Here is a 13,832-nt window from a genome sequence, read left to right as displayed (position 1 = left end):
AGGTCACAGAGGGGTGTGTGTGCGTGTCTGCGTGTGTGCTTGTGCGTGTGTGTAGTTCTAAACAAGAAGCTCAGGGCTGAGACCCTGGCACCCTGGTGTTTTCTTTCTCCCTTCTCGCTGCCCCCAGCCTGCAGGGTGGTGGGTAGGCCAGGCAGCCTAGGTGAGAGGGGAGGAGGTGGCCCGGGCCCCTCTCTGCGGCGATGGCTGGGGAGTCGTGCTGAGGTTGCCAGCGCAGGCTGTGTGGACCGAGGCTTGGGGTCTTTGGCTGGCTGCCTGGGTCCGTGTGGCTTGAGGTGGGGTGGGCAGGACCAGATAGCCCACTGAGAAGCAGGCCCCCGGGTGGCCAGGTGAAGGTGCACCCGGCCTGGGCTCCAGGAGGTCCAGGGACCCCCTGCTCAGCCCCGGCCTTCAGAAGCGCCTCGCCCTGTGTTTGGGGCGCCCCTGGTTTCCATGGACCACGCGTTCCGGGGCCTCGTAATTTCAATCACGTAGTTTAGGAGGTTAATTTAACACTACGTGGACTTGGTGAGCTGCCTGCAAAATGAACAACCCTTTCTCACCTGTAAAACAAAACCAGAACTTCTGAAAACTGGGATTCAGTGACTGAACATAGTTCTGGGATTTCAGCCTCTGTGGTTTGGTCGTAGCTCAGCGGGACCAACATCCTGGGTCACGTGAAATGTCCTTGGGAATCTGAGCTGCTCCATCCCTGGGAAGCTGATGTGTAGGAGCTGTGCTGGGAAGGTCTGTGCTCTGCACTGCTCAGAGGAAGATAGAAACGCACCCCGAGTCTCCGTGCCACTAGCTCTCGTGTTTTAGAGACAGAATACCGCGCTTTTTAGTAGCCAGTCGAGACTTCCGGTAACCAGAACGAGGGTAGGAGCCGATTCCTGGAAGGTGCTGTGAGTCACGCCCGCGCTGGTGTTCTCTGGGTAGAGATGTGATTTTTTCTCTTCCAAAGCCGGTGTCTAAATGACTTGTCTAAACACAGGCTCCGCTTCCACAGGACCTGTGGTCATCTCAGCTGTGTCACCGGGGGCTGATGGGTCCAGCCTCCCCCAGCTACAGCCACCACGCTGGCGGGGGCTGAGCTCTGGCCTTGTCCAGGGTGCGGCTGGAGAGTCCCGCTCGGAGAGGCCTCTGTTGGTGTCTCTGTGGCTTTCAGACGGACAGCGTCCACTGCAGCACACACGTTAATCACTCGTTGGGTCGTTGAAACTTCAAACGAGGTTGAGAGCCAGGCTCTCAGGGCAGGGCTGCACCCACGTGAGGCCGAGTAAACTTCCCAGATGTCTTGCGTGGAGGGTGACGCCAGGGAGGCGCCATGTTGTTCTGTAGTTAATTCGGGGGCACACTTCTTGGTGTGTTTTTCTGATGGAGGCATTTCTGTCTCAATCCCAGGGCTGGTCGCCATAAAGGATGCCCACGACATCGAGACCAGGCTTAACGAAGTAGAGAAGCTGCTCAAGGCCGTCATCAGCATGCCGCGCAAGGTGGGTGCGCAAGGTGGGCGCGCAAGGTGGGCGCGCAAGGTGGGCGTGCAAGGTGGGCGCGCAAGGTGGGCGCAGGCGGACGGGCGGGGCCGGGGCGCGCTTCCTGGAAGTGTCAGGTGGGGTTAGGTGTAAGCCCAGGGAAGGAAGGCTCCTTGGGCTCTGGGGGCTCCGGTGCTTTCTCCCTGGGGAGGCAGCGGAAGTGACAGGCTCGCGGTTTACTGGAAAGTGAGGGGAGATGGACGTGCGTGAACGCTGGCGCAGACCAGGCACAAACTGTTCCCACTGTCCCCATCCTGTCCGTCCCTGAGCCTCGAGCTACCTGAGCACCTGACAGGTGAGTGGGGAAGCGGCCCCGTCCGCGCTCAGTCCCGCAGTCTGAGCGGTGCGGGGCCGCCAGTGTCAGACGGGCTGCCTCGCGGGAGGAAACTGTATAGGAATGAACGTGTTTCTTCCCAGTATTCCAGGTCAGAAGTCGTGCTCACCTTCTTTGAAAGATCTCCCCTGGATCAGGTGTTAAAAAATGACAACGTCCATAAAATTCAACCCAGCTTTCAAAGTCCGGTGAAAATATCAGGTGAGAGCCACAGGGCCACCAGAAGCCTTCCCAGCCCACTGTCCACGTGCTGGACACACCTCCCCCACCTTGGGATCCAGAAAGACAGCCCAACAGAAGGGTGGAAGCAGCAGGGGAGGGACCATTTCCCGATTTTTATGAAACAGTTTGTTTCTACCTACTGACCTGCAGTTTACACTCTTCCTACTTCCAAAGCGAGTTATCTGACGTATAAATTGGAACGTACTTAAATAGTCTATGATGAAAGCATCAGTGAGGCTTTTTTTTTGTGGTACGCAGGCCTCTCACTGTTGTGGCCTTTCCGGTTGCGGAGCACAGGCTCCGGACGCGCAGGCTCAGCGGCCATGGCTCACGGGCCCAGCCGCTCCGCGGCATGTGGGATCCTCCCGGACCGGGGCACGAACCCGCGTCCCCCGCATCGGCAGGCGGACTCTCAACCACTGCGCCACCAGGGAAGCCCTCAGTGAGGCATTTTGAAGTGAATTACTGGAATGCGTCGTCCAGCCTGCGAAAATAAGAGTTCGCCTAGTGCAACACTGACTTGGTTCTTGGCTTTAGGGCGGGGGGACAGAAGGGGACACATGGTGTAGGTCTCCTTAGCATGGACACTGGGTTGAGCCTCTGACAAATGTCAGCAGCGCTAAGAGGGGATGGTCAGCCGTCCTGCGGGTCAGAGGGGAGCGAGGGAAGCCTGGGTTCAGCCCGGTGGCAGCTTCCTCAGATCTGGGCCGCACGTGTTGCCACAACAGTAGACTCTGTTTTTGCAGTACTGTTGGCAAAGCCTGTGAGGGGCGTTTTGTAGGAAAAGAGGTTTGTCCTGGAAGTCTCAGGTACCAGGCTTCCCCAGGCAACTTGTCTGGCCTGAGTGAGGTTGTGTGGGCGTTTGCCGGGCGCAGAGGGGATACAGCTCGGCCAGCGGTGACATCCCACAGGTCACCTTGACGTAAGGGGAGGTGGGGGGGGCGGGGCGGGGTCCCTGTGTCCAGCACTTGAGTTCTGAGTGGAAGGAAGGAAAGAGGAGGGAGCGGAGGAGGGGGGCTCAGAGGGAGGTGATGGGGAAGAATCAGCAGGTGAGGGGACCTGAGCCCAGAGCCGTCACCTGAAAAGGAACTGGGTCCCAGTGATGGGAAGCTGGAGGGGGCACATTGGGGTGACGGCTGACGTCACTGTTATAAAAGTGTCCTTACTGGGTGATGTACCAGGGCAAGGATGAGAGTCCTCAACTGCGTGCTGGGGCGCGGCGGGCAGGGCTGGCAGGTTCTGGGAACCCGGGACGGAAAAGTTACTTTTCGCTCTGACCGTGTGTGCGCAGGACAGGGTTCAGCCTGGGTTTGCGTGTCTGCCACTTTTGTCGTCTTCCCAGGAGAGCTTCGTGTGTGTCCTTAGGAAGATGAGCAGGGGGCTGGGGGCCTCTTCTTAGCTAACGCCTAGCGTCCAGAGCCTTCTCTACAGGAGAGTGAAAATGGCGGTCAGCCCTCCTGACCGGATGTCCAGGGACCCCAGTGTCCAAGGCTCAGAGAGGCTTCCGAGTGTGTCGGGCTGTGTGTGCTGTCACCTGGCGCGTGGGCATCTCTGTCCTTCAGTCTTGCACGGAAGAGCCCCGGCCCCGGCACCTCCATGTCGCTCGCTTTCTTTCTGCTTTGAGCAAACAGGAGAACCGAGAGCCGCAGGTCCTTCCAGGGCCTGGGGTTGGCGGCAGGCGCAGGTTGACCCGAAGGCCCAGGGCGTAAGAGGGACGGGTCGGCGCTGCATGCAGGTGCTTCTGATGGCGACAACCTGGCGTCCCCAGCCCCCGTCTCAGTGCCTTGTCTTTACTGCCGATTCGGATAAACGCACGACCCAAGTTTACCCCAGAGCGCTGAAAGGAAGGAAACAGGATTGAACAGGGGTAGCGCTGGGGTCCCACGTCGAGGTTTTAACTACGTTCTTGTGTTGTTTCGAGAACTGAGGACAGAGGTTTGGGGTTCCTCCTGCCCACGAGCTCAGGAGGCCTGGCACGCAGGTCTGGGAAGGCAGGGCCTTGGCCTCCCCGTGCAGGTTGGGAGCCCGGGTCCTGGGGACATCATGCTCCCTGCTGGGGCATCGCAGGGGGGAGTCACTGTAGCCACCGCGGTGCAGCACAGAACACTTTGTGACACAGGGCTGCCTGACAGTGGGCTTGGTAAACAGCTATTGCGAGTCAGCTGCAGACAGCCTGAAGCCTTGTGCCAAGACCACGGCCTGAAGGCCGCCCTGCACGGGAAGCTGGCGGGGTTGCCCCTTCCAGAGCTGAGGGTCTCCCATGCCTGGGGGTCCGTCCTCCTCGTCTGCTCTCATCAGTCAAAGGGGTTCTCCCTGGGATCTTCGCCCCCAACCTCGCTGGCCCTCCCTCTGCCTGAGCACGTGGCTGGGTGGGGCAGTTCCCATGGCACGTGAGACGTGCTTTCGTTGTCCACTGAGACAAGGTTGTGGCAAATTCAGAAAAACTTCTAATGCAAACTGTTCGGTACAGTAGCGCTGCCAGCCGCAGAGGGCCTGGAGCCGCGTGGGCAAGCCCTGCTCCTCAGTCTGGGCCCGTATTTGCGCTGCGCGAGGACTCGGGAGTCCCCGGGCGCTGGGCCTCAGGACCCGGAGAGCCAGGCGCCCTGAGGGCTGAGTCTCCAGCAGCCCAGCCTCTCCCCGGGGTGTGTCCTCAGTACCGACATCGGCCACCCGGACCTGACTTCCTGGCTCATTCATTTATGGATTTCCTGTCATCCTGGGCATGTCAGGCAGTGGTCACTCTGGCTTTCCATGTCACCGTCGACCCCTCTGCTCCAGGCCCTGGGCCTCCTGCTGGCTGGGCCCTGTCTCCTCCCTCCCCACAAGCCCTGCCCGTCCACGTCCACTCCTGTCCAGCTAAATTCCACTCGTGCATGGAAACGGCCGTGCCCGCTGTCACCCCCTCCCCCAGACTTCTCAGCACCTTCTCAAGCCTCTGATGTGGCATCCTGGGAGGTGGTGCCCTGGCGGACAGCCCTGACGTTGGCCCACTCTCAGGCCTCTTGCGGTGACCTCTAGGTTGACCGGCTAGGGATCAGAGGCTCCACTAGGTGGCGCCAGGCGCCCATGGTGTGAGAACCAGCACCCCCCCACCCCCGCCGGGGCCACGATTCTGGCAAGAGCTCTGGCCTCTTAGGTGATGCTTTGGACCAGTGCAGCCTTAAACACTCTTCACCCCATGTTAATCTAGAAGTTTATTACCGAGTCTAGGGAAACTTAGATTCAGTTTTCTGCACCGTGGCTGTGTTGGTGCAGCTTAAGAGAGCATGAACCCCAGCCTCGCTCTGGCTGCTCGGATTAACTGATGTTGGCCTCAAAAATCATAGTGCTCAGGTTTGGGAAGGCTGGAAATATAATTTCATTTTTTAGTAACCAGGCGTCTGTACAGGCTCAACTTAATTTTCACCACACGGGGAGAGTCCTGGTCTCCAGCTAATGAAACGACACGGCTTTGGGTTTTGTTCCGTCGCTAGAGACGTTGACAGTAGAACAGGAAAGGGGATCGGAGAGCGTGTGAATGCTTTCAGGGCTGAGACTGTCCGCAGGAAAAAAAGAATAGATGAATTAATGAAGTGAGTTATGGTGGCATATGGGGCATGTGAAAACAGGGCTGCGAGTAAGAAAAGCAAATCACCACCAGCCAGACACTAGCCATTGTTGCAGGAATGATCCCTGGAAGATGCTGAGATTAGTGGGTGAAAGTTGAAGGAGAAGCAGAAGTTGCACTTGCGTCTCCACCAGGATCGTTCTCAACTACAAAGAGAGAGGGCGTATCCTCATGTTGGAGGAAACCTCCTGACCCGAGAGATCCAGGCGACATCCCAGGAATAAGTGAGGCCTGTGGGCATCGCACTCCTGATCTGATGCCCAAGGGAAGGCAGCGTCCCTGCAGGTTCCTGCCGGACTGTCCACCTCTGTCCAAGCACGGAAACACCAGGCAAGTTGAGGCACAGTCAGTGAAAGACTCACCAGTCCGCGCCCCAAGTGTTGCAGCCACAGGAGAGATGAGGCAAGACCCAGGCCCTCGAGGCCGTCAGGGGTCACAGGAGGCTGAACCACCACATCTTCCTGCCCCGAGGGATCCGGGCCGGGCCCAGAACAGAGAGGGATGTGGGTGAAGCTCAGGTGCAGGAGGTTTTAGTTTAGAGTATGGCGCCGATGTTCGTTTCCTGGATTTGCTCGTCACACCGTGGTTATATAAAATGTTAACCAAAGGCCGGGCTGCCGAGCGATCTGTGAGAGCTCTGCACTGTTCTTGCAACTTTCCCGTAATTCTAAAATGAGCTCCAGAAAAGTTTTAAGAAGTAAGAAATGGAAAAGCAGGACTCTTCTTCATGGGAAGAAAATTCTGTATGCAAAACACTGGCTTGAAAATGAACTATTTCATGGAACTGGCCGTGTATGTGATGAAAGGTACTAAGCTGACTTCTACGAAATCCCCATTTTCAGTATGTTTGAAGGCAGGCTTCAGAGGCTGGCGCTGCTCAGCCAGCGCAGCGCTTCCTTCGGCTCTGTTTATTGGGTGACGCAAAGACGTGAGGGCGCTTGGAGCAACGATAGCAATAACTAGCATTCGTGAGCCCCAGCATTTGTTAGATTCTTTATGAAAACCATCTCATTTAGTCCACACCTGTGCCCCTTAGGATAGCTGGATACGGTTATTCCCCTTTTACAGACGAAAAAGCTAAGCAAGGAGTAAGCTGCTTCCCACGCTTAAGTGGCAGAAGCGGCATTTCCTGGAGGGCCCAGCTGGCCCTGCAGACAATTGGCTTCTCTGCACAGACAATTAAGGAATGATTTGTAACAAGTTTGTTTTGGGGGCTGGTTCCATTTTCTAGATTCCACTTTCTAGAGCTCCAAATCTCACATTTGAGATAGATGAGGAAGTTCCTGTACAAGGTGACTCCTGGCGACATTCACAAATGTTTTGCAGCACTGACGTTTGTCTTCACTTGTAGGGTCCGCCCCTCCAAATTCCCTTGGGAGGTGGTGGGAGAGAGGATCTGGGGGCTGTCAGCTGGCTGTCCTGAGGTCCCTGAGGTTTTACGTGCTTCCTGGGACAGGTTTGAGTCAGTTAATAAAAGCAGTAAAGCAAGGGGTTCTGTGCTGTTGTGCATTTTAAATTGTGAAGCAGGGGGATCTTAATCTCTCCTGTCGGGGTGTCGTCCCCTGCAGTGTCTGTCCACTCAGGCTTTGGTCAACGTCTTCATGCTCTTTTTGCACCTGGTGGTGTAGTTGACCCCAGAGGTTCCAAGCACTGACTTTTCGCTGGTTTTCAGCTCCTTCTCATGACTTACAGGCTGTCCAAGGCGGGTGGGCTCTGGGTGGGCTCAGCCGGGGAGAGGAGATCGGGAAAGAGCCACGTGCTGATGCCACGTGGAGTGCGACCGCCCTCGAAAGGCCAGTGAAACGAGCGCTGTCACTTCTCCAGAAAGTCAATTGGAAATTTTAGCAGTTACTTGGCAAATCCAATTGATGGATAGTCATTTTATCCTGGGGGGCAGAGGTAAGGAGAAAATCGACTTTTTTTTCTTCTTTTTTTTTGTGTAGTTTCCCTAAGTGTCTTCATGTGAAGAGAAATTCATAGAACTGAGAATCAAATACGCAGAAAGATTAAAAGTAAATAGGAAGTTACAATTTCACTTATTAAAAAAAAGCAAATCTGTGCGTGGGGATAAAATAATCTAAATTATGGTGAGATGTAAGAAATAAAACAATCCCGCAAACAACAATAGCATCAGATGCCCGACGAGACGGGGTAACACTGGACATCCTTGCGGCCTGTGCCAGGGCCAGAGGAAGGGCTTTCTTGAGCTGTTTCCGTGCATCAGGCCCTGAGTGGGAAGATGATGATCATTGGATTTGAGGACCCGGCAGGAGTTTAGAGTCTGTTTGAAGCACGTTTTTAAGGTGAGGTTACTGAAGGCCCTGATTTGATGGGACAACAAGGCCCTGAGCGTGGAGCTCGATGACCAGGGGCTGAGGTTGGTTGGAGATGCACGCAAGGAGCTGGAGCCCCTCCAGGTCTATCCTTGGAGAGTCTGTGATCCACTGAGGGAAGGGAAGGACACACAGTCCCCGGGAAACGTCAGTAAGAGCTTCCCCAGGTCGGAGAAGGGAGTCAAGTGCACTTATGTTTAAATGGACCAGATGACGTGATGGAACCTGGGAGCTAATAGGCTCTTAGAGTTGGAAGGGTCCTTGGAGAGCATCCAGGACAGTTTTGAAATTTCCAGTTAGGACACTGCATCCGGTATCTCGGGGTTCCCTGCTGGGCTGCGCCGTGGAGTCCCAGGTCCCAGGCCGGTGCTGTTTCAGCTGCCCATGCCTCCGCGTACACACACACACACACACACACGCACACACACACCCCGCCACCACCGATGCTCGGGCTTCCCCGTCCCCCGCTCCCCTTCTAGAGCTGAGTGAGCACCAGACTTTGCACTTGGAATCTAACCGCACAGCCAATGTAGATACACAAAGACGATCTCTTTGTTGCCCTTTTAAAATTACTCCAGGTTGTGCTTGTTGGTGAGAAGTCAGTTTATATATAGGATTATATAAAGTAAAAGGTGGAGTCACCCGTTTGCTTGAAAACGCACACGGATTGCGCTGGATCCTCACGGCGACCCTGGGCCGTGTTATCCTCACCTAAGACAGGTGAGAGCTTAGAGAGGTCAGGCGACCTGGGCAGAGTCCACGTCGTGTGCGGTCGTCTTAGCCTGAAACCCAGCCTCGTTCTGCTCCAGCTTCAAACCCACAGGGCGGGCGTATGGCGAGAGTGCTCGGACTGCCAGAGCGCCTTTCTGCGGGGGAGAGATGCCCCTCTTGACTGGTGTAGGGTCGGCAGGTGTGGCCCGTGGGTCTGGGCGGCGGAGCATTCTCTAAACTGGGGGGAAGGAGGGAGCACAGTTGGAGAAGGGGGATGTGGGGAGATCAGCGTGAGCCCAGACTGCAAACCTTCAAAATCGGATCCCCTTCTGAATATTTCCCTTACTGCTTTCGCTTTCAGAAATCATGAGGTCCAATGGATTTTGCTTAGCGAATACCGAAACAATCGTTATTGACCACAGCATACCGAACGGAAAAGACCAGCACGCAGCCGTGGACCCCTCGGAGCACCTGTAAGTGCACTGATTCGAGTGTCATTTTACACACGAGGTCCCGAGCCGTCAGCCAGTGCCCGGGCCAGGTTCCCTGCCCACTCGGGGCTCTAGGAAGGGGACAGAGTGTGACCATGCGGCTGGCAGTGGGGAGGGGGGACATTCAGGAGGAGTTGCCTGGCTTCACGTCTGGGCTGTGCTGGGCCCTGGAGGGTCCGGGGCCACAAGCCTCCTCGTGGGGGCCTGGTCTCCGGGGGGGGGGGGGCGTCAGCTGCGTGTTGACCTCTCGTCGCCTCCCAGGGGCTTCTTTGTGGCTCACGGGCCTGCCCTGCGCTGGCGGATGCGTCGGCTTAGAGAAGGCAGGCAGCTAAAGACCCCTGCCCTCCGTGCTTCCTTCCTCGGTGACAGAACAGGGACCACGATGGGGGCTCTAGGAAAGCCACCCGGGTGCTGCCAGCCGTCTCGGGGTTATCGGGCAGGACCTGGCTCTGGTGACTGTCAAGGCCACGCCCGGGGCTCTCCCTGCGGTGTGAGCTCAGGGAGTTCGTTCCGTCTCCTGGCTCCTGTGCTCGCCGGGTGGGACCGCTGTGCTCTCGCAGGGTCTCCTGAAGGCTCAGGTGACGAGCGTGGATGCCTGACACTGGGACCCCCGGGCAGCTCTGGAAGCCCAGGGTCTCCGGCGGGCACTTGACCGGCACAAGCCCGGAACCAGGGGACCTCTCAGAGTCCGGGGGTCCCTCCGCACCCCGTCAGCCCCACATGAAAGCGGACCAGGACCGACCCAACTGCTGCCGTGCCTCGCGCTCAGCCGGGACCGCGCACATCGTACACACCGTGTGTGCACAGACAGCTCCCAGCCCGAGGGTCCCCCGAGCCAACTTGGAGCTGGCGGCGTGGGTCCGAGGCTGACGTGGATTACACGGCGACGGAAGGAGGTCCTGCTTCATGGGAGGAGCTTCTGGCCGGGCTTGTCCTGGTGGAGTGGTTGGTGGACCACCAGGGGCTGCAGGGTCCTGGCTCTGGCTCTGCATCCCAGGGACCCTTTCTGTCTCTGAGAGGCCCCGAGAGGCCCCCTGCCCCTGGCATGAGGCCAGCTCTGAGAAGGAAGTTCAACCATGAATCGTTCTGGAGGAGAAGCATGGAGAGAAAGCAAGGGCTGTAATGTAACTTTTCCAGCCAGCCCGGGGCTCTGCGTGGACAGGGCGACCCATCCTCAATCTGCAGCGCCGGGTTGGTGGGAGAGAAAGATCGCGGGGAAACCTCTGCGATCCCAGGATAGCTTAACAAGGAGATGTCGGCCTCTGAGCGGCCCCGGAGCATCTCCAGGGAACTTGGGCTTGCCGGGCATTTCTCCAGGTGCCTGACCTCGGGCAGCCCCGCAGCGATGGTCTGCTGCCGTCTGTCTCTCGGGAGGGTCTGTCTGAACACTCCAGGGGACTCCTGTCCACTCTCCTGGCCACAGCTGTCCTCGGCGGTCCTCGACAGCAGCTGTGTGGCCCCAAGGCTGTGGATCCACGCTGCCGGGCCTGCTGTTAGGACCTGTCAGTCCCCACACTGGCCCTGGGGGAGAGCAGCTACAGTACTCGGACCGGAGACCCCCCTGCACTCAGGGACCAAGTGTGTGTGCCTGGCGGGGACGCGAGTGAGAGCGGGACGGCTGGCCTCTGCCTTGCGACCGCCCTGGTTGGCTGGAGGGGTTGCCAGGCTCCAGGAGATTCTGCCCAGGCCTGGGGCGAGCCCTGACCCTGTCCTCACTGGTTAGAAGCAGGGGGATTCGCCAGGCCTGCTGAGGAGCACGGGGGCTGACGGGGACCCCGGACTCCGCTGAGCATCCCAGGTCCCCTTCCTTCCCCGGTTCTCAGGGGATCTGAAGGCAGGAGGGGTAGCAGGGGCAGGAAGCTGCTGGTCAGGGCTGTGTCGTGGCCGCCACCGGGCCCGTCCCTCACCTGCCCGGAGCCTTTCCCTGCACCTAAGGGCCCCCTCTCGGCCTCACTGCCTGCACGGACGCAGGGCTCCACGCATCTCCACACACACGTGTCAGCATGGACTTAGAGGGAAACCCACCTCCATGCCTTTCCTGTCTGATTTCGAAGCTGCCATCGCCGCCTCCTCCGCTTCTCCCTTGCAACTTAGAGGCAGCAGGCCTCCCTGGGACCCAGTCCACCCCACGTGCCCTGGATACTGGCGGGGCGGGGGGGCACCTCTCCGCCCTCCCCCTCCCCCATCCCGGCTGGCTCCCCAGCCAGGGTAGCCAGGCTGGCGGCTATGTGGTTTGGACGCCTCGTGCCCTGCCCGTCGCTGCCCGGCTTTCCGCTGTAGTTGAACTCCTGTGAGGTCTCGGTCACCGGGAGTCAGAGCAGGGACAGTGTGGACAGTGTGCTCGGTGGCCCCAGGCCCTCTCCGCTGCCCTCAGCAGGGCCTGCATCCGCCCCCCTCTGCCACTCCCCTTTGGACTGGTTCTTAGCTGGGGAACAACGGAAAAGGTACAGGCAGCATCTGTTTCCCCTCCTGGGGAGAAGGTCCTCCGTGCACTGTTTTCTCTGTGAAGCGTCTTTTAAAATTTGTCGTCCTTTTTGTCCAGCTTAAGCAAGTGTGCTTACGCCGAGGCTGGGTCAGGCAGGGCGCGGAAAGGGTTTCCATTCCTGGGGAATCCATGTTGAGCAGGTATTTAGGTCACCTCACATTTGGGGCACAAATCCTTCCTTGAGCTCTTCCCGTGCCCGCCATGTAATGCCCCACATTGAATACAGGACCCAAATGCAGGACCCCGCCCTCCGCTAACCTCTGCCCTCACCCAGCTCCTCCCTGACTCCTGCCTCCTTGGTCGTGTGTGCACGTGGCCCAGGAAGCAGTCAGGCTGGGAGCTGGGACCACACGGCCTTCTTCACCCGTCTTTGCCATGGTCCACAGGCCCAGCACGTGGCAGGTCCTTGTGCCTGGTCCACTCTGTGTCCCCAGCGCCTGGCCCAGAATAATCCCCAGATGGAGAGAGAAATACTCACTGTGTGAGTGGATGGATGGATGGGTGAATGGGTAGGTGGATGGATGGACAGGTAGATGGATGGATGGACGGATGGACGGATGGATGGATGGATGGATGGATGGATGGTTGGATGGATGGATGGATGGATGAATGGATGGGTGGATGGATGGATGGGTAGATGGATGGGTGGACGGATGGACGGACGGATGGATGGATGGATGGATAAATGGATGGGTGGTTGGATGGCTGGCTGGCTGGATGGATTGTTGGATAAATGGATCGGTGGATGGATGGACGGATGGATGGATGGATAGATGGATAAATGGATGGGTGGATGGATGGATTGTTGGATGCCTCAATATCGATCAGTGAGAGTAAATCACAGTCTCTAAGGCCGTGAAAACCAAAGCCGTGATGGCTTTGGAGTCGGGCCCACGTGACTGATCAATTTGCAATCACGGTTCCTTCCACACTCGCTCCACACACAGCCTGGTGGTGGATGGGCCGGTGTCGTGGAGAGCCCTTCCGTGCTGTTCGATCCAAAGACCCTCCTGCCAGTGACCGTCTGCCCTTGGTCCAGTGCAGCGGGGCCTGGGGCCAGTGAGCCAGCCCTGGCCTCACCTCTGCTTTCCCGTTTCAGGTTTGAGAACGGCGGTGAGTTTGCCTCCGAGCTGGAGGATGGAGATGACCCAGCAGCTTATGTCACCAACCTGTCCTATTACCACCTGGTGCCTTTCGAGACGGACATTCTGGACTGAGTCTCCACGGGGCCCCTCCTCCCCCAGCTGGTGACCGTGGCTCCGCTGAAGTCCATGATGCCAGGGACCGGTCCTACCCAGCTGCCCGCGCCCACGGAGACCGTAAGTCTCCGACAACCAGGAGTCAGGTCACGGGGGTCCGGCACCTCTGCTGCTTCTAGGGGTCTTCCTGGCCTGTGTATGCATCCCCGGGACACACCCCCTCCACGCCTGGAGGGGCCACAAGTGCCTGCAGGACGTCCCGGGCCGGGTCTGGACACCGGGTCCTCCCCCCACGTCTCCTCCCTCCACAAGCGCACAGAACATTTTGCGTGGCATCTTGGTGAGTCACCAAGTTCTGGACAACACAGGCAGGTGTGTTCTGTCATCCAGGATTTCCCTGGAAACCAGGACGTGCAGCTTCCATTCCTGTTTTTTATCTTCTATCCGGAAACTGTGGGCTTCACGTCAGCCAAGGGAGTGTTTGCGGAAGGTTGGTTGTGAATGGAGTTTCGGCCGCGGGCATAGGGGAACCACTGACGGGTGCCCGTGTGATGAACTCTGAGAGGTGGCAATTCTCGCGAGAGGAAGGAGTCCCCACCTGGGCTCCTACGAGGGCTGACAGCGCAGTGACCCCTGGGCGGCTGAGGGTCGCCCTTCCTGCCGGTCACCAGGATCTCAGTGATATATTTGCCGTATCAACCTGAGTGGACGGGAATCGGGGGGTCACCGAGTGCCCCCAGCGAGTCTCCCTCTGCCTTCGGGGAGGGTCTGGGCTCTGCGTGTTCATCTCCTCACAGAGAAAACTAATGACCAGAATTTCTCGTGTAAATAATAGTAAATTATTGAGAATCCTAATTCTTTTACACAGTCTGTTTTTTAATCTATTTTAATTAAATAAAACACGTTACTCTACTTTTA

General features: G+C 57.9%; 1 protein-coding gene across 1 annotated transcript in view; it reads left to right on the top strand.

Moving 5' to 3' along the window:
- The window catches only part of PXDC1 (PX domain containing 1), a 26,019-nt gene extending 12,187 nt beyond the window's left edge, over nt 1-13,832 (top strand). Inside the window, exons 2-5 of the mRNA XM_079933037.1 lie at nt 1,402-1,493; nt 1,950-2,067; nt 9,101-9,212; nt 12,815-13,832. Coding sequence (XP_079789163.1) covers nt 1,402-1,493; nt 1,950-2,067; nt 9,101-9,212; nt 12,815-12,932 — 440 coding nt within the window. The 3' untranslated portion in view covers nt 12,933-13,832. The remainder of the gene's footprint in view (nt 1-1,401; nt 1,494-1,949; nt 2,068-9,100; nt 9,213-12,814) is intronic.

Source organism: Stenella coeruleoalba, assembly GCF_951394435.1.
Source record: "Stenella coeruleoalba genome assembly, chromosome: 10".
Taxonomy (NCBI): domain Eukaryota; kingdom Metazoa; phylum Chordata; class Mammalia; order Artiodactyla; family Delphinidae; genus Stenella; species Stenella coeruleoalba.
The sequence above is the reverse complement of the archived record's forward strand: the minus strand, read 5'-3'. Positions and strand labels throughout refer to the sequence as shown.